Source organism: Aegilops tauschii, chromosome 7 (genome assembly GCF_002575655.3).
Source record: "Aegilops tauschii subsp. strangulata cultivar AL8/78 chromosome 7, Aet v6.0, whole genome shotgun sequence".
Classification (NCBI taxonomy): Eukaryota; Viridiplantae; Streptophyta; class Magnoliopsida; order Poales; family Poaceae; genus Aegilops; species Aegilops tauschii.
Genome location: NC_053041.3, coordinates 7,374,729 through 7,401,115, shown reverse-complemented (window position 1 = coordinate 7,401,115; position 26,387 = coordinate 7,374,729). Strand labels below are relative to the sequence as shown.

The window sequence follows — 26,387 nt, the reverse complement described above, 5'->3', positions numbered from 1 at the left end:
ATGTGTATGACAATACTACTTCCAGAGGGCTTTGAAGTTTGAACCCACCCTCCTCTGCTGCACACGGGGGTTCAGATCTCCATCTCCATCTCCTCTGATTCTTCCTCTCTCTCATCTCCGTCAGCACAGCCAATCTCGCCCCCTTTCCTCAACGTCTCCGCAGTCGAAGTCCTGCCCCAGGCATGCGCTCTGGCGATGAGGAGGGCGGCTGCCTCAGGCCGCGGCGCGCGCAGCACCAACCTTCCTCTTCCCCCTCTGCGCCCTGCTGAGGAGGACGGCGGTTGGCCCTCCAGGTCGCGGCGTGCACAGAGCCGGCTCTATGATTTCGAAGGCCGCGGTGCGAACCCGACCAGTGGGCCCAATAGAGAGAAAAATCCAATTTGATATATGAAAATATAAAATTGCTATAAAATCATAAAACTAATATATTTTTACTAGAATCAAGCATATGTTATTTTCCCTGTCCTTGTTCCAAACCAAGTATCATGGAAGTTACAACGCAGAAAAAACATATTGAAATAGCATGCTAACCTCCAGTGATCAAGTGAAACGAGACTTTCGTGCATTTTTTGACGCAAAATCATCAATGAGAGTGTCAAGATCAACACTATCCAGCATATTCTTCTCAATGCAGCACATGGCCAATCCATTCAATCTTTCTTGAGACATCGTTGACCTCAAATAATTTTTCAATAGTTTCAATTTTGAGAAACTCCTTTCAGCTGATGCAACAGTCACAGGTACGGTCAAAAGGATACGGTAAGCAATTGAGACATTTAGATAACAATCCGCATCTCTAACAAACTCAAATATCTGATCCGCTGACATGAATGTGTTTGGCAATGTCATCTGCAGTACTTTTAGTTCAGAAACGAAATCATCTAGATCGACATCTGCTGACTTACCATGAGTGAATTTGTTGACAAAATTAGTGCAACATCTTCTTAGATCATTATCACCCAAGGACTTCAACTCTTTCGAGTTGAACAAGAAACCAAATATGCTCCCAAATGTCTTCAGTTCCTCAAATCTAGTAGTTAGGGAAGCAATTGCAACATCAATCCTCACTTGCTTGCGTTTCTTCATTCTGGTTATTTTCGTCATTGCCACTAATTTCATCAAACTGTCTTTTTCTAGTAATACGTCTCTTGACAAGAAACAAAGGTTGTACACCCATGTCAATTGCAATAGATCTCGCAATATCCAGACTAGTTGCAAAGCCGTCATTTCTGTACTTCTTAAAATATGAGATGGCACCTTCAATCTGTTTAAGAGTAACATCAATGCACACAAACTTAGACTGCAACTTCTTACTCACCATGTTTATAGTGAACAAAATGTCATGCCAAATGACCATGCCAAGTAAAAATTCAAATTTCTCAAGTGCGCTAGCCAAAGATTTTGCGTCGCTCTTAGTCTTGGCGTCATCGGTAGAAGTTCTCTTCAATTCCAGTAATGCTTTTCTTAACTCGGGTGCTTGATATCTGATAGCCTGAACACTCTTTATTCGACTCTCCCATCGAGTGTTACACAAAGACTTAACTGTCATTTTTGGAACATGATCAAGCAATAGCTGCCATCTTTTAGTAGAGCTTGAAAACAATATATAAATTCTTTGCACAACACCAAAGAAGGTAACAGCTTTACCGCAAGATTTTGCCATATCACTAAGAGTAAGGTTCAGGCTATGACAAGCGCATGGCATGAATAATGCTCTTGGATTAGTTTCAAGTAGTCTGCTCTGTACCCCTTGGTGTTTTCCCTTCATGTTCGAACCATTGTCATACCCTTGTCCACGAACATCTTTAACATCCAAACCAACAGATTTAAGTGAATCTATTAACACATTATAAAGTCCAAGTCCGGATGTATCATCCACCTTCAAGAACTCCAGAAAAAACTCCTCTATTTTTGTAGTAGTACTTGACATGTTTACGCACCTCACAATTAGAGTCATTTGTTCTTGATGGCTCACGTCAGGTGTACAGTCCAAGATGACAGAGAAATACCTTGCATCCTTAATTATCCTCAACAGAGAATATTTAACAGTGCGACCAAGAAGGGAAATTAACTCATTCTGAATATTATGGCCAAGATAATGATGATCGATTTCACTATTCTTAATGCGCCGAAGATGCTCTTGCATTACAGGATCAAATTCTGCCATCATTTCAATTACTCCCAAAAAAATTCCGTTGTTATCTTGATATAATTTCTCATTCGATCCTCGAAAAGCCAGACTATGTTTAGCAAGAAATTTCACAGCAGCAACAATTCTAATTAAAACAAGTCTCCATCGCTCCTTCTCCCTTGCAATCTCTTGTTGCATGTCTTTATCAATTGTTTCCTTCTTACTTAGCCTCAGCCTTACCTCATTCCAAGTATTCATGTTAGTGATATGCTCAACACTATTCTCATGCAATTTGAGCTTCTCACTAAGATGTCTCCAATCCTTCAATCCCTCGGATGCTAGCAGACTTTTGCTTTTTCCAGATTTAAACAATTTGCAACAAAAACAGTAGACTTTATTCATGTGTTTAGAGTACACTAACCACCTCCGATCACTGAACTCGCCATTCCTTAACTTTCTTGTGTAGTAATCATATGAAACATGCCTGCCACTAATTTCATCTTCGGGAAACACAAGATTGTATTCCCTTATAGGTCCTTTTTCAATGAGAATATCTCTTGATTTATTGTCAAGAATATTCCAAGTTCTAGGATCATATATATCAAAAGAAGAACCCTGCTCATCTGCATTTCCAAGATTCTCATGGTCACTAAAATTTTCCGTGTGCTGATCGGCATCATTTTCCGCAGCATTATTTTTCTCGACATGATTTTCCTCACCGGCATTCTTAGTATCATCAGGTTTTTCTTCACCATTTGTGATATATAATTGCTCTGAATTTGTAGCAGCACCAGTCCTCAAGACAAACATATCCATAGCGCCTTCCTGAGATTTAATCAACGTGTCTACTCTTTTCTTGTTGTTTCTTTTCTCACAGCCAGATAGATGTTTTTTAGGTAACATGATTATGCTGCAAGTGAGAAACACGAATACAGTATCAGAGATTGAAGACGTTATGTTTTTAGATGAGAAGTTTCAGAATTGAGACCACCGGAAAATATTCGCCTATAGATTAGGATTTATGAATAGATTGATCTGAGAATTATGACCATCTGAATGATGATCTTGATCAGTTGATCTCTTCCCCGAATTCTTGCCGATTTAATCCCCAAACTCAGCTCCAGGTTCGGTGCGGTGCGCTGGTGTCGGCGTCAGGCGGCGTGCTGCTGTGTCGATGCGTCTCCGTGCTCCTGTGTCAGTGCGTCTCCCTGGATTCCAGGCGAACGACAGGGCAACGTGCGTTGCCTGGGCTTGGTTGGGCAGGCCCTAGTGGTGGTTGCGTGCTGCTTGCTGGGTGGGCTCAGAGCTACCTGGGCTGGACATTAGTCATTCTTTTTTTCCACTAATCCGTAATATATAATATATATACTGCATATATACTATGGGCCCCTTTTTAGTCTGGGCCCGGGCCGTCGCACCTCTCGCACTGGTCCAAAGCCGGCCCTGGGCGTGCACAAGGGCAAGATGGGAGCGGATCGACCATTGTTTCCTTCATGCCGTGGAGGCTTTCAGAGATTCTTTCCTGCAGGTACGTCGAATTCATCGCGTTAGCATCCCATGTTATCAACGGATTCGATGTGACAACATTTATTTAGACACAAGGGAGATTGGTTATTTACCAGGGCGCTCATGCTTTTGCTGATTTATTTTGCAGCTATTCTGGATTTTCATGACGCCGTCATCAAAAAATAAGATGATGATATCCACTTACGTGGGACAGAGGAGACCAATTGAAAATACTCCCCGCCTTCTCTGCATCGTCTTAGCAACTCCGGGCAGTCATATATGGTTAAGTCTTCAAGGCTGGGTAACCGCTCCAGAAGACCATGTGGGAATTCCTCCATACCTGGACAATCCCAAACCTTCAATTGCCTAAGAGAAGTGAGCCCACACATCCCATCAGGCAGCGCTTTCAGGCGTGTGCAGTGGAACACAGAGAGACTTCTCAGCTTGGCAAGTTTTGCAATGTTCGAAGGCAGCGCTACCACACCGTGACAGCCTAAAATCGTCAACTCCTCCAGGCACAGTGGAAGGGTTTCCTCCTCGGACGATGAAGTATCTCTCTCTAGGTGGTGACAATATCTGATACACAGAGAGCGGAGGCAATACAAGCACCGGAGCTCCTGTGTTGGCCAGTAGAAGAGATCCCAGCATCCGCTAATCGTCAGACTTTCCACGAATTGAAAGCATTTCCAAACTGTAAGTTGTGACCTGGACAATCCGTAGCTTCTCACCAAGCTGTTGCAGCCTTCCAGATACAAATACTTAAGTTTTTCAAGAGGTCATTCACCATGGCTTTGATGGGCGTCTAGAGGCAACATGGGCATGTCTTCTCCATACCCAAGAGCTAAACTGATGAGAAATGGCCAAGAGCCCAAACAGATGCTCATCAAAAATAAATTGACTGCAGTACTATGAACCCCAACTATTTGTAACTCGCTGACAACAGGGATCACTGGAATACTTGCAAGTGTGGGGCAATTTCTGATCGTTAGCTCTTGAAGCATAGGGAACATTACCAAGTTATCAGCAGGCTCTCCCACACAATTTTCTGCCCACATCTCCAGTTTTGGTAACTCAAGCAACAACAACTTCTTCAACCTTGGGAAAATTTGCGGGGTTGTAATGCGCCCTCCAGCTTCCACACTAAGGTTAGTGCATAATGTTGTCAGGTTATCCAACTTTTGTAAGAACAAAACCTCTAGAGATTCTGAAAGCCATACTACGGGTATACTCTTGCATCTTGGGTAGTTGGAAATTTTGAGTTCTCTCAAGCAGTCAAACATCTGTGGCTTTCTCATCCATTGTGATATTTCTAGGCCACCATATCCACTTATCTCCAACTTCTGGATATTACTATGAGGTTCTAAACACTGAAGAACTTCTTCCACATTACATGCCATATCTTTAGGCCCATCATCTATTTCTTGGTCCCACAAGAACAACAACTCACTTACATTTTGCTTCTGAGTGAGATTGGCTACTTTTGCATTCTCCCCACTCTTTATCTTGTTCAAATTCAATAGTTCCAACCTATTGCTAAGGTGTTGCAAGTCTTTTAGCTGCTCTATTCCAAGGCCTTCTCCAGTATCCACCACAAATGTTGTTAATATTTGAAGGTTGTTCAGTACACCAAAGTTTGGAGCCATAGTTCTGAGACTATCACAACCAAAGAGATAAAGATTGATGAGCTTTCTCAGTCTTGCCATGTTCTCTGGTAACTGATGCAACATATAACAACCTATGAGCCTCAGTGTTTGCAAGTTATGATCACAGCTCCCGGCCCGCTCCCCCGCTCCCTAGGGTTTCCCTGCCGCCGCCGCCGGCTCCCCCGCGCGGAGCCGCCGCCGCGGCGGCCGGAGCCCACCAGAGCCGCCAGCCCCCTCCTCCACGCCCCCGTACCCCCGCGCCGCCTCCCCGAGCGAGGCGGCCGGGGGCCCTTCCTCCGCGCGCCTCCAGCCCCTCCCCGCGCCCATCCCTCCTCCCGCCGCCGTCAGCCCGCGCCGCCGGTCCTCGGCCGCGTGATGCTGGCGGCGGTGGGCTTGCCCTTCCCCGCACGCGGTCCTCCCCTGCTCGGGCGGTGATGGCCGGCGACGGTGCGCCTCGGCCGGTGGCGGTCTGGTGTCCTGGTGTGGAGGCCGGCGGTGCTCGCCGTGGTGGTGCCGCCTCTTGGCGGCGGGGTGGTCCGGTGGTGCTGGCCGGCCGGGGGCTTGTCCCCGGCCTAGATCTAGGCCCGTAGGGTCCCTTCTGGGTCCTTGCGGGTCGGCTCCGGCGCAACCGCGACACTCTTTGTATGGGGAGGCAGGGGAGCGGCTTGGACTAGGACAGCGACGATGACGACGTACCAGCTGCTGCGCGGAGGCGGGAGCTGTCCGGGCCTTTGAATGCCCGGCCGGGCCTGTGGGGCCACGGGCCCGGTAGGCTCCTGCCATGGCGTCCGGTCGGCTACCGTCGTGGACGGTGGAGGTGGGGCCCTCTCGTATGCCGATGGTGCTGTTGCCCTAGCCCCGGCTCCTCCTCTCCGTTGTGCAGACCATCTTCGCGGTGTCGTGGTGAGACAGCGTGGGAAGCTTCGTGTCCGTGTTGGCGCAGGGTGGTGGTCGGTCTGGTGGCGAGCTCCGGAGTGCCTGAGGTAGAGGCTGGGATCGGGAGAAATCTCTGTTGGCTTGGCCGACACCGACGTGGTGGCGCCTGAGGGTGCCGCCGGACCTTCCTGGAGGGCGTCGGGGCTACCCTTCCTGTCTCCTCGCCGTGTACCGGGGGAAACCCTTGGCAGCAGCGTCCTCATCGTCGCGTCCCTTCTTGAAGGTGTTGTTGGGTACCGGCACTTCGGAGTCTCGGAACTTGGTGGGCGATCTCCGGTGGACGCAGCGGTCACGAGGCTTCGTCGTTTTTGTCGATCTGCCGTTATCGGCATTTGTTTCTTTTCTTTTTTCTCTTTCCTTTCTTTTGGGCGTGTTTGTGCTGCTTCCGCCCCAGCCCCTATCGTCGGTTGTATCGGTTGGTTGCTTTGTAATACAAAGCGGGGGGAAACCCTTTTTCTCAATGTTTGCAAGTTATACAACACACATATTGAATCTGGCAAACTAAGGATGCTAGACCCAGAGAGGTCAAGGAATCGTAAATGTTTTGCATTTATGGACTTGCAAAGTGCAATTGAATAAGGGCGGAAATGCAGCGCTCTTAGTGATGCCGATATGTGTAGCAGTTCTTTAAAATCCTTGTGTGAGTTTGATGGAGCTAACAAAGTGCGGAGGCATGTTCTGCCTTTGCATAACCAATTGATTTGTTTCAATTCAGCCTTTGATATGTGCATGTGACAAACATCTTTTAACACTGCTTTCTGCTGAGTTAGTTCTTCTATACTTGCACATTTATCCGTGACACATTTTGCTAGATCATGCATTAAATCATGCATTTTACAGGAAAAACCTTTTATATGAAAATTTGTGCTCTTTTGCTTATCTTGGAGGAAGGATCTCCAAACCAACTCATCCAAAATTAATTCGCCTTTCTGTTTCAAATCTAGTGTTGCTGTTTGAATAAAGCCATTTACCATCCATAATTGGATCAACATTTCCTTCTCCATCTCGTGATCCTTGGGAAAAACTGCACAAAATGCAAAACATTGCTTCATTTCAGATGACAGGTGTTTGTAGCTCAACTTTAGTATGGGCATGACTTCATATTTGCCTCTATCGATATCCGCAATGCTACATTCTTCGATCGCCTTCCATTTATGTACTTGTTGCTTTGAACTCAGCAACCCACCCATTGTTTTGAGAGCAAGAGGCAACCCCCCACATTTATTGACAATACGCCTTCCTATGGTGACAAACTCTACTTGCTCTTGTACACCATTGCTAAATGCTTTTTTCGAAAACAATTCCCACGAATCTTTTTCATGCAAAAATGCTAGCTCATGGGGCTTAGCGGTGCACATTATAGAGGCCACTTGCTTGCTTCGACATGTGACCACTATAACACTTCCTGGTCCACTAATAGAACACAATAGTGGCTTCATTTCATCCTCCCACATCCTCTTGTTCTCATTCCATACATCATCAAGAACAAGTAAAAAATCTCTTCCGGCCAATGACTTCCTCAAGTTGCTTTCGCAACAGCTCGATTGTGTCAGGCATATCACATCTTTTATTTACAGCCAACTCAATGATGGATTTCAAAATAGCAATGGCATCAAAGTTCTCAGACACACAGTGCCACATCTTCAACTGGAAATGTTGCTGGAGCCGTTGGTCATTATACACCATCTTAGCAAGAGTCGTCTTGCCAAGACCTCTCATTCCAAAGATGGGCAGCACGTGCACCTTCTGTTGATCTTGCTGGTCCAGTAGCAACTTCACCACCATCTTCTTATCATTCTCTCTTCCAGAGATTTCGGTAGACTCATCTAATTTTGAGTGCGTTTGCCGCCATAGATGTTGCCGCTCCTCCCTGTGGATAGGATCCTCCAGACCAAACTTTTTCATCTCCTCGACCAACTTATTGATCTTCTTGAGGACAGTCTTTAGTTTCTTGCTCATTTCAAAACGGAAGAGCAGTGGGTTGTGGTGCGTGATGTAGCTGAGTACCTTGCATGTAGTGGACTTTCCAATCTTAGACTGGCGGCGCAGCGCCTCGTACTGGAAGTCGTCCAGCACGTCGCCGGCCTCATATGCGACGGACTTGAGCTCCTTCCTCCAGCTCTTGATATAGGTGTTTGTCTTGCTCCTCTCCTCGGCCCTTGCCAGCTTGTACTCGACGGCTAGCAGCTGGCGCTCCAGCGCTCGGCGGTCATTGTCGAGGCCACACATGCGGGTCACCGCCTCGACAAGTGTGTTTGCAGCCTTGCCGGCCACGCTGCGCACCAGAGGAAGAAGCAGCGATTCTGCCATGATCTTGGAGATTGGAGGAATTAAGAAACTGCAGCATGAGAAATAAAAGAAGAGAGGTTAAGCATTGACAGAAGATGAAGAACAACTGAAGAAGAGCAAAATAAGTCAAGAGTATGCACCTCCTGAATAACAACAAGAATCAATGTTTATCCAAATTGGTGAAAGAGCGACGATACTGTGCAGGTCCCTCCCACGGCAAGGCTGCTACGGGGTGGACAGATGATGAAAGCAAATGGAGATAATATCAAGGAATTAAAGAGCTGAGCTGCATATTGACTGATAATATCATGGAATCCAAGAGCTGAGCTGTATACTGACTGATAATATCAAGGAATCCAAGAGCTGAGCTTTATTTGCAACTATAGATCACTATTGTTGAATACTTCTATAATTTTCTTAATTATAAGCTTGAGTTTATCCTGCAACTTGCATATGCAAACCATTGTTTGTACCATCATCCCAGATGACTCCAACCAAATAATGTTCACCCCCCAGGCCTGCATCATTTTCTAACATGCAGATAGGACAATAAGGGAGAGATAAGAATGACAAGCATGCATCTGGTGTGAAGACTGGTTCAGCAGGAATAAGCAAGACATTTGTTTTCTATCTGTCACTTGTTCTATGACGTACTAGATGGGAGGCGCGACACACGGACCTGGTAATTGATCGGTTTCATATTTTTGTTTTGCTATATAACTTTTTTTTATGCTGGGTACTGCTCCAGGTCAAATTAAAAACCAGAGATCGCATAGCTAGAAAGAATTTCCATGGGGACAAATTGTACTACCTATGTTATGCCAAGAAAATTCTGAGGTGCTGATGTATCAGTTCTTTTCATGACGCAGCGGACCAAATGAAAACTCAATTCTCCACCTGAGATTTTTTTTTAGCACACTCACTTCTACCTCTAGAGTTGAGAGTACCAAACAAATATCAGTTTTAACGACGGCTCCAGTACCTCACATAATTAAACTATTGCTATTTTTTAGAGATTGTCTCAGCTGACTTGAATTCATCCTGTGCAAATAGCATGCAATTGTTTGCTGAACTCCGTAACCTTCTTCAGGGTTGTATAGGCATTCCTCTGCAACTGCACAATGAGGTATGGTGTTGAACAAATTTATGGTCATTGGGAAAAACAAATATAGTACGAATAATGGTGAGAAAAATCAGCTGCTACTACAAGATGATAAAGCTTAATTAGGTCTTAAAATGCACTTGTCATCATCACCATCCCATGCTTGCAGCATGGAAAGAACGATTTTGTTCAGTCAGCTAGTAGCATCTTTCTTTTTATGAATGTTGTCCAATATAATAAGCAGCTATTCAAGCAAGATTAGTTAGGTGAGCAGGGAAATTTAGAGCATAACATAACGTCATAACTCCGGCCGTGTCATAAAATAACCTCCAGGGCGGCGGCTTATGGTTAATCAAGAATATTTGGTTAATCAAGGGCTGTTGCATATGCATACGTCTAGGCTTATGGTTAATCAAGGGCTGTTGCTTATACAAATCAAGAATACATTGTTACTTGCCGAAAAAAGCTTTCGCCCCACTTACGCCGGTGTATTTAGAGCATTTGTGTGCTAATGGTTAAGTATATTTAATTCTACACATGGTTGACTTCTATTTATGCATGCTAGCTAAGATGGATGCACCTTTGGTCGGAAAATACGCTGGCGTCGTCACCAATGTCTTCGTAATCATCAGAAACGAATTGGCGTTGCATGCGAGGGCCGGTGCACCTTGTCTCGGTGCGAGGTTATACTATTCAGAATTTAATCGCCGCTGCCACAAGAGAAACCACACGAGACGGAGAAAGAGATGAAGCAGAAGCCTGAATTCTTCTCCGGGTCTCTTTCGAAGAGGAAAACCACCGCCAAACCTCGTCATGATCACCATTGTGTTGCTCTCAGATGAGCCAACGGTAGAAATAATGCGCCGCTCCTTGACATGTCCAGTCGATAATATATCTTTGCTGTCTGCTTTTTTTTTTGAAATGAAAGGTAGATCACGTTCTACCTTATAATTTAAAAACAGGCCGGAGCCGAAGACGCTGTCTGCAATTTATTTTAATAATCTATTTACCTGCACTTTTATACATGTAGTTCCATCTACAGCTAGTGCATTATTTGCTGCATCCATGCAATACCACGGACTAGAAGCTTTGTCGACCTTGCTTACAAGAAAATACATACAAGTTTCATCCAAATACTACAACACTTAGGCGACACGGGTAGGTTAGGTTTTTAAGTTTTTTTTTATTATTATTCCAACTATACAACTACAAAATCGGGAGCGACCCGCAATAATACAAGTTTCGCTGAAATACTACAACAGTTGCGCGACACGGGTAGGTTAGGTTAAGTTTTTTATTTTTATTCCAACTACAACTACAAAATCGGGAGCGACCCCTAATAGTTGGCTTTAGCAAACGGATCTAGGCCCATCCCAACCGTCCTCCTAGATCTAACGGCTCACAAGTTTCATGGTTGTTGATTGACCGAAGCGTCGTCTTTGCTTGTCCACAACAATCTTGGACTGTGTCACAAAAATCCATGTGATGTTGATGTTCTCAATGGGGTAACAGCCCCAAATTGTTCTATGATTTTTATGTGCACCTGTTTGCCATTTCATTTCTTTTCCCCCATTTGCTTGCCGGATTTCCTGTATTCATGTTCATGGTGGTTATGGTCGGATCGACCCAATACCCCCATTTGTTGGGACGGTACTACACTATAGCAGTAACTAATTAATTGATGCAAATGCACTTTACTACAAACCTGAGACCCCTACAGCTAGCTGCAGTGAACTACTGGATTGAAAATGCCCCTTGAGAGTTGAGTAGAGACTACATGTAGTGTATCCACTACAGGAATAGCACCGAAAGCCGAGTACCCAGAGTATTTCACTAAGGCCCGAAAAATAGTGCGACTCGGGCAGCAGAAACTCATGGATGTGCAGAAACAAATGGACGACTCGCCTCAAGCTACATTGTATGAGAGGGACGTACCATTAACAGCGGTGGTGAGCATGGACTGGGAAGAAGAAGAAGAGTGATTTAAAACTAAAATAACCCGACGATGTTGTTTATTGCGCATAAGGATCCTTTTTTTTGGGGGGGGGGGGGGGGGGGGGGGGGAATCTTCCGATCTATTCATCAACTGTCAAAGTAGTAAATGAACACCAGAACTAAAAAGTACATCCAGGTCCGTAGACCACCTAACGACAACTACAAACACTAGAGCGAGCCGAAGGCGTGCCGCCATCATCAGCGCTCCCTCACTGGAGCCATGTAAATATTGTTGTAGTAAATAGTCGGGAAGTCGTCGTGCCAAGGGCCTATAGGACCAGCTCACCGGTACCAACCATCGTCGATGAAGAGAAAGATAGATCGGAATGATCCAACCTATAGACACACTATCACTGACGAAATAAGACCCGATCCACTGGATCCACCAAAGTCAAACGCCAACCGAATCCTATGAGATTCGGCGGAGACAAACCTCCACACACACACCCTCCAACGATGCTAGAAGCACCGCTAGAACGGGGGCTACACGAGGAGAACCTTATTCCATCTCACTACACCATGACAAAAATTAAGGGGTCGCCTTATCTGCCGGCAAAACTAGCTAGTGGAGGCAAAAAAATCTGCCGGTAATGCCTGTTGCCGGCAAATACGAACTGCCCTTGAAAGTCCTGTCGGGAAATATAATTCCCGGCAGTTACAAGAAACCCCGGCAGTTCCTCTGACCTACATTGCTAAAACTTTTGCCGGTAGTTAGAACTATTCCCGGCAAATAGAATTTTCCCGGCAAACTGACAATACAGGGCAGATAGAAGAATTCCTGGCAGTGAATGTGCCCTTAATTATGTACACTGCCAACGCACAAATTACCATGGAATTCAACCTATCATTTCTCTCCACCCGATTTTATACCATAATCTAGAATACAATGTATATACGGAAAATCACACATGTCGACTAATTAAAGTTGCATCATAATATATATCTCAAAAATACATCATGTCTGCATGCATACATACATATGTATACATTTGTAGGTTCACGAGTCTAGTACTGCATCACAACATACATACAGGTTGACAAGTCCAGTACTACATCACAGCCAAAAGGACAACAATCCATCGTGTATACATACATACATTTGTAGGTTCATGTCTCTAGTATAATATCACCAAATATAACATCTAGTTTCAGTTAGAAACTGATACTATCCTAGAGTGCTACTTCATCAGATAGATATTAAAATCCAAAAACCGAGTTAGATTCTACCAATAGGTCATTTTAGCTCACAAAACATACATCTATAAACTTGTGGGGTGCGAAAGCAGACCTGAAAAAAGAAGCAAAACCAATTACCACATATCAGAAGTATTTAATAAAGCATAACCTGCTCACTAGACTCCATAGCTTCAACCAGATAGTAGATTACAGAACAAATACCAGATTATAAACAAACAATGCTCTTAGCACTTTAAAATGTGGCTTTTACATTTAACATGCATTTAATTGTTTGCGTGAATCAGATATAAGGCCTAGTCATCTCAAATGTAATTGCTTAATATTTATTTACTGGAATGAGAACACACACACCCATTACTAAAAGATGGTCCACTTAGTTGCACTAATTTAAAGAAATGAGCATTAAGCAATGGAGATGGAGAAAAGTGACACAGATTACCTTCTATGCATCTGGGAAAATGGAAAATGTGGCGAGGAAGTGGATTCTATGCAGGCAAAGAAATGCAAGATCACTCTGGACTACAGAAGATCTCAAACCATGCCACAGAAGTACTCAAATGATTCATCTATTGTATATACACTGATTTTCCAAATAAAGAAGCTTTGCATTGTTGAGGGTCCAAACCATAGTTCACGCAAATGCTAAGGAAGCACTCTCTTGACGGTGACCCCCGATCACATCCGCTTCCGCTCCCTGCAAGCACAAGAAGTTTATTTCCATTCCGTTTTGCACCATATCTCAACCATCAATCACAATGCATCTGGACAGCTTCGGACCCACCAAGGTTTTCTCTACAAAGATCATAGTGCCAAGTATAAGTCTGTTAGGAGAAAATGTGAATCTATGGCACATAGTATTCTGGTCAATTTGTTCACCCACATGTAAATTTTATGAGAAAAGGCTAGCTACGCAATGAAAGAAGCAAGACGCCTCAGTATCTCACAAACACACCAGGGCACAAAACGTGTTATTAAGTATAACTAAAGAACTGCATTTGATAGCAAAATCATTATGCTAGTTGACTCAAACTCAATTGACACGATGTCATCTAGCCACATCGGCATTTGCCAGTAGCAGCTTCTAATCAGAGCAAATTACTTGAGCGATCAATTACTGCACAACCAAGAAAAGTAGACCCACAAAAGCACATGTTCTGTCACTTCTATTGGCTCCCTGTATATGCAGAATTGCAAACAAAATATCTGAAGAACAACTAGAATGATTATTGTTTTTAAGGCAATGACGCCAAAATCAAAAGGGCTTTTTGCACTGCAGAAATTGTAAACATGACATTTAATTTGATTGATTAAGATATGGCTGCGGTGGGGATTTGATTTTAAAGGGAATGAGAGACTAAAACAGAGCATATTCAGTACTCCCTCCGTAAACTAATATAAGAGCGTTTAGAATACTAAAGTAGTGATCTAAACACTCTTATATTAGTTTATGGAGGGAGTATATAGTTATAATGCAGAAAAACTCTCACAATAAACTTTATCCGGACCATACATACAGTTACTATTCGCAAGAAGCAGAACAGAGGAACGAAAAGGAGTAGAGGGAGTAGCGTACAGAGTACAGATGCCATGGTGTAGTGTTTTTCAAGTGCTCAAGTATGCTTACCCAATCTCCATACTCCAATGATATTTGGCTCCCAGATGCCATGCTCCCCAACAGCAAGCAACCAATCAACACAACACCTCAACAACGTCACAAGGACCAGCGGCTCAACAATCCTGGCGGTGTCCTATGACGACGAGGCATGCAGGTGGGCGGTGGATGCTGGTTGCGAGGACGGGGTGGCCGGATCTGACTCAAGTAGGAGGAGGAGGGCACGCCGCGGCGGCTTGTCGGAGACGAGTGGTTGTTGTTGGCTGTGGAGGAAAGGGGCGTCGCCGGCTGGGGAGAGGCCGGAGCTCATGAAGGTAGGCACAGCAGGAGGGAGGAGAGGTGGGGGGCGACGGGTAGAGAAGGTAGGGCGACAACCAGGCGCTCTCCCACCAAATCCAGATCGGAGGAGAGGAGGAGCGACAAGAGAGAGGGGGCGGCGCGGTACTGGACGGAGGGGATGGGGGCGATGGCACTGGGCGGTGGCGTGGGTGGGGGATCCAAGGCGACGGCACTTGGCGGCGGCGGTGCGCGGCGATGGGGATCGATGTTGACTTGGTGAGTGCGGCGCTAAGGGAAGAGGTGGGGACTGGATGTGGGGAAAGAAATCAGGGCTGCGTGCGGCCGTGCGCTTCCAGTGACTTCTATCTTTTCGCTTCTCCGCGGCTGCCTCGCGTGCTTTTTTGGTCCGAATTTTTTAATCCCCGCCAACGTGCATACCGGCAGTGCATCCGCCCTCGTTTACTTTTCAGGGCAGGTGGACTGACCCTAAAGACGCCGGCGGATAGACTGCCCTTGTAAGTTCATTATTCCCGGCACATAGCACACCCTATAATTTTTTTCCCGGCATCTAAAGCTTTGCCGGCAGTATAGGTGGCCCAACTTCTTAACTTTTTCCCGGCAGTTGATTGCCCTTAAAGTTTTTCGTGGTGTAGTGTCTCCAGAGAGCCGTCCAGTCTCGTCTCGGACACAAACCTTAACAAAACTCATAAAAACATCTAAAAACGAAGCCCTCCAGTCGGCAAAGGCTAGGATCCATCACACCTTCATGGCTAGGCAATAGAGGATGAGGCGGACCGGCGGCGCAGCCGACGAGAGGAACAGAAATAAGAAGCACCAGTGGCCGACTAGGTAAAGGAGACAGACAGGTTGGCTGCGAGGGTTGAGGAAACGTGATCTACTGCGATGCGCGTAAGGATCCTAACCACATATATTCAACATGATTGAAGTTGAACCATTAGAATACGTATTCCCCATTGCAAAGAATGGTCATTTACCTAGTAGATACCAAATAAGGTTTGAGGTTTAAAATACCAGTTTACGAGAAATTAAATAAAGGAATTATTTACCAGGTGTATGACATAAAAGGAATTGTTTAACAGGCATTTTTTTTGATAAACAATTGTTTAACAGGCATACTGACATAAAAGGAACTGTTTACCAGGCGTACATAAATGAAAACTCTTTGAGGTTATTGAAAATAAAAATTTGCAAAAAATACCGCACAGGTTGGGGTGGATGTGCTCACTTTTTGGCATGCCTCCTAAACAGCCTGGTGCGCTTATGAATTCGGGTGGTTACATTAAGCTAAGCCATGTGGGACTAAAGATTACTCCCTCTGTCCCATAATGTAAGACGTTTTTTGACACTACACATCTTACATTATGGGACGGAGGGAGTACTTCTCTGTCGCTTGTTCCTTCGGTTCACGTGCGTGGGCTTGCTCTCTCTTGAAAAGCCAGAAGCCTTACCATGACATAATGGCCCATACGTCAGTCAAGGCCCACACCTTGTTTTCAGCAGGGCACAACGGGAGCTCCTATACGGCGCTGCAGGAAAAAAAGCATTGCTCTCTTCAAGCTTCGAACTCACCACCTCCTGTGTTAGCGTGCAGGTGCAGCCAACCACACGAGAGCTACTTGTTGTTTATGTTTAGTAACAGCGGTAGACACATAAATAGTAAGCCACAGCGCTATTTTATTGAACAGAACCATTCATCTATTGTACCACCTTTTTTTTTTTGAATTATTTGAAAAAAGATCGTGATTTTGAACAAACTTCTTCATTTTGGAAGAAAACGTTTATTGTTATTTTAAAAGTTCATCGATTTTGCAAAAAAGTTCATCAAATTTGAATATTGTTCACAAATTCTTAAAAGAAAAAAATTGAATTTTAAAAACGTCCATCGAATTTGAGAAAGGGGTTCATCAATTTTGATAAAAAGTTTAACGAGTTTTTTAAACGTTCATCAAATTTGAAAAAAGTTAATCACTTTTCAAAAAAAGTTCATCGGAATTGAAAAATTTCATAAAATTTGAAAACTGTTCATCAAATTTATAAAAGTGTTCATCGAAAACATTGATGAAAAACGTTAATGTATGGAAAACATTGATGAAAAACGTGAATGTATGGAAAAAATATAAAAAATTGGATAGTTGAAGAACATGCAAAAAAAAGTTGGCCAATGTAAAAAAGGTTCATGTATTCAAATAAGTTCACAAATTCAAAAACAAAAGTTCATGAAATGGAAAAAAAGTGTACAAATTTAGTAAAAAAAAGTTCACAACAAATGAAAGCGACCATGAGTTTGAAAAAAGTTCACAGATTTGAAAAAAGTTCATCAAATTTTAAGAAAGTTCATCGGATTAGAAAATAGAGTTCATCGGATTTTAAAATTCTTCATCAAATTTAAAAAAAGTTCACCGGATTTGGAAAAACTTCATCGAATTTCAAAAAAGTTCATCAACTTATCAAAAAAGTTCATCGGATTTAAAAAAGAGTTCATCGAATTTTTAAATTCTTAATCAAATTTGCAAAAAGTTCATCGAATTTGAAAAAAAAGTTACAACGGGTTTGATAAAAGTTCATCGAATTTGAACAAAAATCATCATTTGTTAAAATAGTTCACTAAAAAATAGAAATAAGTTCATTGGTTTTGAAAACAAAAACACCATCGATTTGAAAAAGGTTCATGCATTTAAGAAAAGAGAAAAAACCGAAACAAATAGATGAGGGAATAAACCAAGAAGAAGAAGAAAGAAAAAACAGAAAAGGAAAATGAAAAAAAAAAAGGAAAACGAGAAAAAGGAAAAAGAGAGAGGCAAGGAATGAAAGAAGTAAAGAGTTGTAGTTTGCCATATCCCACTTGCTGGCGCGGTGGTTGTGCGAACAAATCTGTTCCAGCGAGGTCTATGGTTCGATTCTCAGTCAGCGCAACGAATCTGATGAAGCTGTGATCCATCCATTCATCCATTCATCTGCTTTCTGTAGTAGTCGTGGTGGTAGTATGCTTCATCATGTCATGCTCTCAAAGATTTCAACTCAAGGAAGGAGCAAACACAAGATCAGACTGTTGTTGCCACTAATTGTTATGCAGATTATATGAATTGGATCCATCTAATCACCGTACGAGGTTGCTGTTGTGCGGAAGAAAATTTCTTTTTTCTTTGTGGGGGAATAAAAATTCTTTGCTTTGGAAATAATAAAAATCCAGGCTGAAACGAAGATTTTATTAAACACCACTCTAAGTATCTACACACACAAAAGAAGGTACAATTATAAAGGCCATGGAATCCATGCTTTCAGGTCTAATTATTCCCATGTTATCCAGCCTTGAAACAACCCATGTCCTCGTAGGAGCCCCACAAGGTGCAAAAAGCATGCAAAGGCACACTCCAATATTTATTTTTATCATTTAAAACATATAAAATGATTAATGATGCATGAATTAGATATGCTAAGTACTAAAGTTTTCCTAGAGAGGTAGTGCTGGACTGTTTACTTATGTAGGAAAAACACGTCAATCAATTCTATTTCTAAATTTTAGTAACGAAAACATCGACATGATAAAAACATATTCCTAAACTGCGAATTCAGAACCTAGGGATGAAAAAAAGGATTGAGCATATGACACTTCCATATATGTTCACTTCTCAAGCCACGTCAATATAAGCTCTTTTGTCATGCAAATACATTACTTAGCGAGAGTGCATTATAAATTTTGGTAATGGATTTCACATTACATAGATTGATGGCATCATATTTCTATCTCGATATTTTTGAAAATAACTTAGCAATCACACAACATTCTGATTTTAGAGTGAATGATCGTTCGGATGCAACCCACGTTGTAGGCAAGAAATCTTGCACATGAAGTTCAAGTCAAAGAAAATGTTATGCTTTCACTCACAAAATCATTTGATTTTGTGTCATGTGTCGTGTGAAAAGTTTAGCCTTGTAAGACCATTGTTGTACACATACATTGGAATCAGGAGTAATTCATAAGAAACTATTTTCCCAGAGTGAGTTTTTCTTCACAGAGGTATAAGTATCCAGCTATATTCTAACAAATGAACTGCAGGTCATTTGAACTTCCACTTAAATCAGTATCTTAAATTCCGAATATTTGTTGTTGTCGTGGGCTCGTGGCCGAGAGAACATCTTTGCAGTTCAAACAAAATCCCATCGGAAAGCTGGCACATTGTTTACTTCAATTTCCCAAGAACACTATCAAGCTAATCCGCATAGAGCAGTGCTATACAGACGACATTTCTCGGACGAATTTTGCACGATGTAGCAGATCGAACAGTCGATGAGGTGGACTAAAAGCCCAGCGGCCGGTGGAAGTTGCATCGGGCGAATTTTCTACAAGGAATCATCGTGTGTGTTGTAGTTTCGATCTGCATAACTAGCTTACGTTGTATAGATTCAAGCAATGAACTTGTTGTATGTGATACTGCTTCTGGCTTTTGAAAAATGAAAAGCTATCAATGTTGACTGGAAAGTAAATATATCGAAGGACTGGAAGTGTTTCTTATATATATTATAGTTAAGACATGCAGATAGAGTAGTCCTTTAAAAATACTTTCAAAAAGTTATTTCTTGGGCACATATTGCTAAACACCTTTTCTTATATATATTATAGTTAAGACTTGCAGATAGAGTAGTCTTTTAAAGCTGCTTCCTTCCTTCATGCTGCGTAGGCTTTCAGAAATCCCGAGCTGCAGGTACATCGCGTGAGCAATCCATGTTATCATCCGCCGAATCTCATGTGCCCAAAACCATTTCTTTCGTCGCTTCAGATTAAGAATTCAGGCGTGTTCCTCTGGAGCCCCAGCCATGATGATGGTCTTGAAATCCTGAGATCAACACTAAGCAAGTTGGCATCGGCAATGTGCTGCGAACCAGAATTGGAAGTGTTTGGAGCAGCAAAGCAGATGTTCAGAACTCCCCACACATGCACACTCAAAAGTCTAGCACTAGGCAGTAACATGAAGTGCTAGCAGAGATGAAGCAACCATATTAACTTCCAGGATATTATCAGCGGGTCCTAGTGGTGCAACAGAGTTGTGGGACGGAAGATAAACATTGTTCAACCATATTTGATCAAGCAAGGACCTCAGTTATAGTCAGGCTTGAACCCTCTGCTGGTGATGGGTCCAATGTGCCTCTGCTGCCCACGGCGTGCATCCTCTCGCCTCCATCAGCGCAGAGGGCAGAGGCAGGGGATGTGTCTGGATGTGATGAGGAAGGAGCAGAGGGCGGTGCGGCTGCCGAAGCTCAAGTACGTGGACGCCATGGGGCTCCCCTACCGCCAAAGACATCAAGCATCTCACCACGCAGGCACAGGTCCGGCTCGGCAAGATGCTCGCCGACGCATACATATCCACGCTCTCAGTACGCAATCAGTCAGTGTGTTGTGTGTATGCCTGCCTGATTATTACAGTACTTAGCGTTCACTGGACCACACTATCATTGATCCGGTTAGTAATATTACATCACAGACTTTGTTATTATCTACACAGAAATTACAATGCTGTACACATAGTGCTGGAGTCACTCCTGCCTTGTGTATGAAATACTAGTACATATTGTTTTTAGAAAAATGAAATACTAGTTGCAGAGGGCCTCGGCAAAGAGAGGAGAAGTAATGACATCCTCCGCTGCTGGTTGATCTGTCGGCCCACAGCGTGCGTCCTCTGCTTCTTCCTCTAGTCTCCGTCGTCGTCGGTGCAGGCAAATCTCGCCCCCTCTTCTCCACGCCTCCGCCGTCGACACGCCGCCCCCAGCGTGCGCTATTCCTGGCGACGAGGACGGCGGTTGCCTCAGGCCGCGGCGCCAACCTTCCTCTCCCCCCTCTGCGCCCTGCATGCCGAGGAGGACGGCAGCAAGATGGGGGCAGATCTACCATTGCCTGCTTCAGAGATTCCCACCTGCAGGTAAGTCGATTCATCGCATGTTATCACTGGATTTAATGCGGGAAAAGTTATTTAGACAGCAGCAAGATTGATTATTTACCAGCGCACTCAGCCGTATACCGATGTACTTCGCAGCTTTTCTGGATTTCACGACGCCTCCTCAAAAATCAATGTATTTATGTGGGACAGAGGTGAGCAAGTGGAAATACTCCCCATCTTCTCTGCATCGTCTTCCCAACTCCGGGCATTCAAATATGCTTATGTTTTCGAGGGCTGGCAACCTCTCAAGGAGACCGTGTGGGAATTTCTCCACAGCTGGACAGCCATGAATCTCCAAATCCCTAAGAGAAATGAGGCCACACATCCCATCAGGCAGCGCTTTCAGGCGTATGCAGTGACTCAAACCGAGCCTCCTCAGCTTGGCCAGATTTCCAAGGTTCGGAGGCAGTGTCACCACACTATGGCAGTCGTTAATCAACAGCTCCTCCAGGGACAGTGGAAGGGTTTCCTCCTCACATGATGAAGTCTTTCCCTCCAGGTTGTCACATTTTTTTATCCATAGAAAGCGGAGGCGATCCAAGCACCGTAGCTCCTCTGTTGGCCAGCGGACAAGATTGCTGCATCTGTGAATCGTCAGCTGTTCCACCAACGAAAAGCACTTCCAAACCATAAGCTGTGATCTGGACAATCCGGAGCTTGTGACCAAGCTGTTGGGGCCTTCCAGATACAAACGCTCAAGTTTTTCAAGAGGCATTTGACTTTGACTTTGCTGGGCTTCTAGAGGCAACATGGGTATGTCTTCTAGAGACCCAAGAGTTAAGCTGGCGAGAAATGGCCAGGAGCCCAAATGGATGCCCATGAAAACTAAGCCGACTGCAGTACTGTGAACCCCAACTATGCTCAAGTCGTTGATGATGGGGATCACTGGAATACTTGCAAGCTTGGGGCAATTTTTGATCTCTAGCTCTTCAAGCACCGGGAATGTTACCAGGTTATCACTAAGCTCTCCCACACTATTTTCTGCCCATATTTCTAGGCTTGGTAACCTAATTAACCTCATCTTCTTCAACCTTGGAAAAATTTGAAGAGGGGTAATGCATCCTCCGGCTTTGACATCAAGGTTATTACATAATGTGGTCAGGTTATCCATCTTCTGCAAGGACAAAATTTTCAGAGAGACCGAGAACCATATGACAGGTATACTCCTGCATCTTGGGCAGTCGAACATTTCGAGTTCTTCCAAACTTTTAAACATCTGAGACTCTCCTACACTATTTTCTGCCCATATCTCCAGGTTTAGTAACTTTATCAAACACAGCTTCTTCAACCTTGGGAAAATTTGCAGAGGGGTAATGCGTCCTCCACCTTCCACATCAAGGTTATTACATAATGTTGTCAGGTTATCCATGTTATATAAGGACAAAATCTCTAGAGAGAATGAGAGCCATATTACAGGTATACTCTTGCACCTTGGACAGTTGGACATTGCGAGTTCTCTCAAGGAGTCAAACATCTGAGGCTTTCTCATCCATTGTGATATTTGTAGGCCACCATATCCACGTATCTCGAACTTTTGGATATTACTATGAGGTTCTAAACACTGGAGCACTTCTTCCACACCATTAGGCTTATCATACCTTTCTTGGTCCCAAGAGAACAACAACTCACTTATATTTTTCTTCTGACTAAGATTGGCTTCTTTTGCATTCTCACCACTCTTTATCTTGCTCAAATTCAACAGTTCCAACCTATTGCTAAGGTGTTGTAATTCTTTGAGCTGCTCTATGCCAAGGCCATCTCCGGTATCCACTACAAATGTCGTTAATATGTGAAGGTTGTTCAATAGACCAAAGTTTGGAGACATACTTCTAAGACTACCACAACCAGAAAGATAAAGATGGGTGAGCTTTCTCAATCTTGCCATGTTTTCTGCTAACTGCTGCAACTTCTGGCAATCTATCAGCCTCAGTGTTTGCAGGTTATACAACATACATATTGAATCTGGCAACCTAACGATGTCAGACCCAGAGAGGTCAAGATACCGTAAATGTTTTCCATTTATGGCCTTGCAAATGACAATTGGAGAAGGGGAGCAATTCAATGCCCTTAGTGATGCCAATACCTGTTGCAACTCCTTAATATCCTTGTGTGATTTGCTCGGAAAATTATATTTATAATCCTTCCATGATTCTGAAGGAGCTAACAAAGTGCGGAGTTTTCTGCCTTTGCATAACCCATTGATTCGTTCGAATTCAGCCTTTGATGTTTTCATGTGACAAACACCTTTTAACAATGCTTTCTGCTGAGACAATTCTTCTATACTTGCACACTCATCCGTGACATTTTTTGCTAGATCATGCATTAGGTCATGCATTTTACATACAAATGTCTTATATTGTGTGTCACCATGATAGATTGCAGATTTGATCGCCACTTTCTTATCTTGGAGGAAGGACCTCCAAACCAACTCATCAAAAATGAATTCTCCTTTCTGTACTAAATCCATTATTCCCTCTTCTTGAATAAAACCATTTGCCATCCATAGTTGGATCAACCTATCCTTCTCCATCTCATAATCCTTGGGAAAGACTGCACAGAATGCAAAACATTGCTTCATTTCAGATGATAGGTATTTGTAGCTTAACTTCAGTATGGGCATGACCTCATATTTTCCTCCATCATTATCCCCGATGTTACTTTCTTCGATGGCCTTCCACTCCTGTACTTTTTGCTTTGAACTCAGCAATCCGCCCATTGTCTTGAGAGCAAGAGGCAACCCCCCACATTTATTCACAATACGCCTTCCGATGGTGACTAACTCTGGTTGCTCATCTACACCATTGCTAAATGCTCTGTTTGAAAACAATTCCCATGAGCCTTCTTCACTCAAAAATGCTAGCTCGTGTGGCTTGACAGTGCACATTATAGAGGCCACTTGTTTACTTCGACATGTAACCACTATAACACTTCCTGGTCCACCAACAGAACACAATAGTGGCTTCAACTCATCCTCCCATATCCTCTTATCTTCATTCCATACATCATCAAGAACAAGTAAAAACCTTTTCTGGCCAATGACTTCATCAAGTTTCTTCTGCAATAGTTCGATGCTGCCAAGCATGGCAGAACTTCCATTTGTGGCCAATTCAGCTATGGCTTTCACAAGGTCAATAATATCAAAATTTACTGACACACAGTGCCACATCTTCAACTGAAAATGTTCGTGGACCTCTCGTTCATTGTACACCATCTTAGCAAGAGTCGTCTTGCCAAGACCACCCATCCCAAAGATGGGCAACACCTGCACCTTTTGCTGATCTTGCAGGCCCAGCAGTTGCTTCACCACCACCGTCTTATCATCATCTCTTCCAAATATTTTGGTACAGTCATCCAGTTTTGAGTGTGTCTGCCGGCAAGGATTTTGTCGCTTCCCCCTATGGACAGAATTCTCCAGTCCAAACTTGTTCATCTCCTCAACCAACTTATTGATCTTCTCGAGGACGTTCTTGAGTTTCCTGCTCATTTCAAAACGGAAGAGCAACGGGCTTTGGCGCGTGATGTAGCCAAGTACCTTGTGGGTAGTGGACTTGCCAATCTTAGACTGGCGGCGCAGCGCCTCATACTGGAAGTCGTCAAGCACGTCGTCGGCCTCGTAGGCGACAGACTTGAGCTCCTTCATCCAGCTCTTGACATATCCGTTTGTCTCACTCATCTCCTCAGCATTCGCCAGCTTGCACTCAACGGCTAGCAGATGGCGCTCCAGCGTTCGGCGGTCGTCGTCGAGGCCACACATGCGGGTCACGGTCTCAACAAGTGCGTCTGCAGCCTTGCCGGCCACACCACGCACTAGAGGGAGAAGCAGCGACTCTGCCATGATCTTGCAGATTGGAGGAATAGGAAACTGCAGCATGTGAAAGAATAGAAGAGCAATTAAGCATGGACAGAACACCGAACAACCTTGTTATCTTTTTATGGAGCCAGGAAACATTGTGCTCCTAGATTCAAAGCATGGCTTACCACCTTGTAATCCTCCTATTTACTTTATTTCTTAGTTCCACAATTACTTAGCTTGCATAGCTCTTGTTCATGCTTTTTGATATATATACACATAAAATTTTCATGTTCTGTACAGCTAAAGAAACAGAAGATGAACAACTGATTGAACAGCAAAACAAGGTAATTAAGGATTGAGGAGGGCATTCACCTCAACAACGCCCAATTTGATCTTTGGTGAAAGAGGAACTATACTGCTGCTCGTTCGTTGCCACCCCTATGCAGGTCTCTCACGCATTGAGGCTACTTGGTATGGGTGGGATTGTGCGGTTGTTGGAGAGTGGACAATGGCAAATGGAGACAAGATCAAGGAATCCAAGAGCTGTATATGACTGGTACGTGTACCGTGTTCAATATTTCTATAATTTTCTGCAACTTGCATGTATAAACAATTGTCTGTACCATCATGACAGACAATGCGCGAAGAGATAAGAATAACATGCATCCAACTGCTGCGAAGACTGGTTCAGCATGGATGGGCAAGACATTGTTTTCTATCTATCATTTGCTATATAACTTAATTTTGTTCACACTTAATTTTTCTTCTTTTATTGGCTACTGCTCCAGGACAAATTGAAAACCAGAAATCTCATAAGTAGGTAGAATTTCTGTGTGGAATGTATTACCTGCATCAATTCTTTCAGGCCCAAACAAAAACTCGGTTCTCTACCTGTGATTTTTGTTTAGCGCATCTTCTTCTTCTAGTGTTTACATCACCAAAAAAAATTGGTTCTAATAACGGTTGCTGGGGCACGTAAGTAAACTAAAATTATGAAGGGAAGCTGGAGTGTAAGATAAATCATCAGCAGGGCAAATATATCTACAGGAAACAAATATCAGTTTCCAACCAGATTTGTCCCATCCTCACTTTCAGATGCACAATGAGGTATGATATAGATCAAGTGAACTCTGTAAGGTTCTTTGTGGTTCTGTCGGCATTTCTCTCCAGCTGCACAATGAGGTATGGTATAGATCAATTTTACGGTCATCAGAGTTCTATATGTGTCTTCATAATGTGTCACATCTTCATAGGTGAGTCGGTCTGAACGTTAGGCCGTGGAGTCAAGATACACATGAAGGAGTTACATAAAATAGGCATATAGCACAAGAACAACTGGAAATTGCTCCGGAGTTGGGACTTTGTGAGAAAGGCGCAGGAAGCTTCCTAGAAACATTATGCCATTGTAATTTGGTTACATTTTCTACGATGATGGCGATGTATATTCTAAATCCAATCCCTTCCAACCTGCTACCTCGTCTCTTAGCTACACATCCTGCCAACTTTTCAATTAGATTTAACTGATCGATAAGCTCCCCTCATCAACCACCCTCTGCCGGCCTGCACGGAAGAAGACATACTTGCTTAGCACCGAGTCCTGCCATCTTCAGCTCGTCAACCTAATTGATGACCTAACTCTCATCAACCACTCCATTTTGTGTAGTTAAAGTAGGATGACGGGACCATTATGGGTCAGTATTAAGGATGGACACGATCAGGTCAGATCCGTTCCCTGACCGAGCTGTCCTTTAGGCCCTCCACTTAGTAGGCCAAAAGAGGTGCCAAATTCACTTTTTCGTAGTTTGGCACCGGATCCCTCCATTGCCCCGGCCGTTGCTCAGCCGGTGCCATAAATGTTTTGATGGGAGCCGGAGCAAGTAGCTTCTCCGATGCGCAGTCGGTGCCAAATGAAGAAAGCAGTAAACAATTAGCTCATGGCTCACTACAGAG

General features: G+C 43.7%; 1 protein-coding gene, 1 long non-coding RNA gene and 1 pseudogene across 3 annotated transcripts; 1 reads left to right on the top strand and 2 right to left on the bottom strand.

The window, feature by feature from the left end:
• Positions 1–1,057: 1,057 nt before the first annotated feature.
• On the bottom strand, positions 1,058–8,526 carry LOC109765132 (disease resistance protein RGA2-like; annotated as a pseudogene).
• An 11,578-nt stretch (positions 8,527–20,104) lies between these two features.
• LOC109765122 (disease resistance protein RGA2) lies at positions 20,105–24,927 on the bottom strand. Of its 2 annotated transcripts, XM_020323902.4 has the most exons (3): positions 24,810–24,927; positions 20,706–24,506; positions 20,105–20,620 (listed from the first exon to the last, which is right to left on the bottom strand). In XM_020323902.4, exon 2 carries the CDS (start codon positions 24,477–24,479, stop codon positions 20,766–20,768), a length of 3,714 nt encoding a protein of 1,237 aa, XP_020179491.1. In that variant the 5' UTR covers positions 24,480–24,506; positions 24,810–24,927; the 3' UTR covers positions 20,105–20,620; positions 20,706–20,765. The 2 variants fall into 2 exon arrangements, with proteins under 2 accessions (XP_020179491.1, XP_073359067.1); XM_073502966.1 differs by lacking the exon at positions 24,810–24,927 and having other exon boundaries at positions 20,706–24,515.
• Positions 21,593–25,815, top strand: LOC109765126 (uncharacterized). Its single transcript, XR_006666802.2, has 5 exons — positions 21,593–21,802; positions 21,900–22,060; positions 22,152–22,506; positions 24,738–24,993; positions 25,072–25,815. It is a non-coding gene; the product is annotated as an uncharacterized lncRNA (long non-coding RNA).
• The last annotated feature ends 572 nt before the right edge of the window (positions 25,816–26,387 follow it).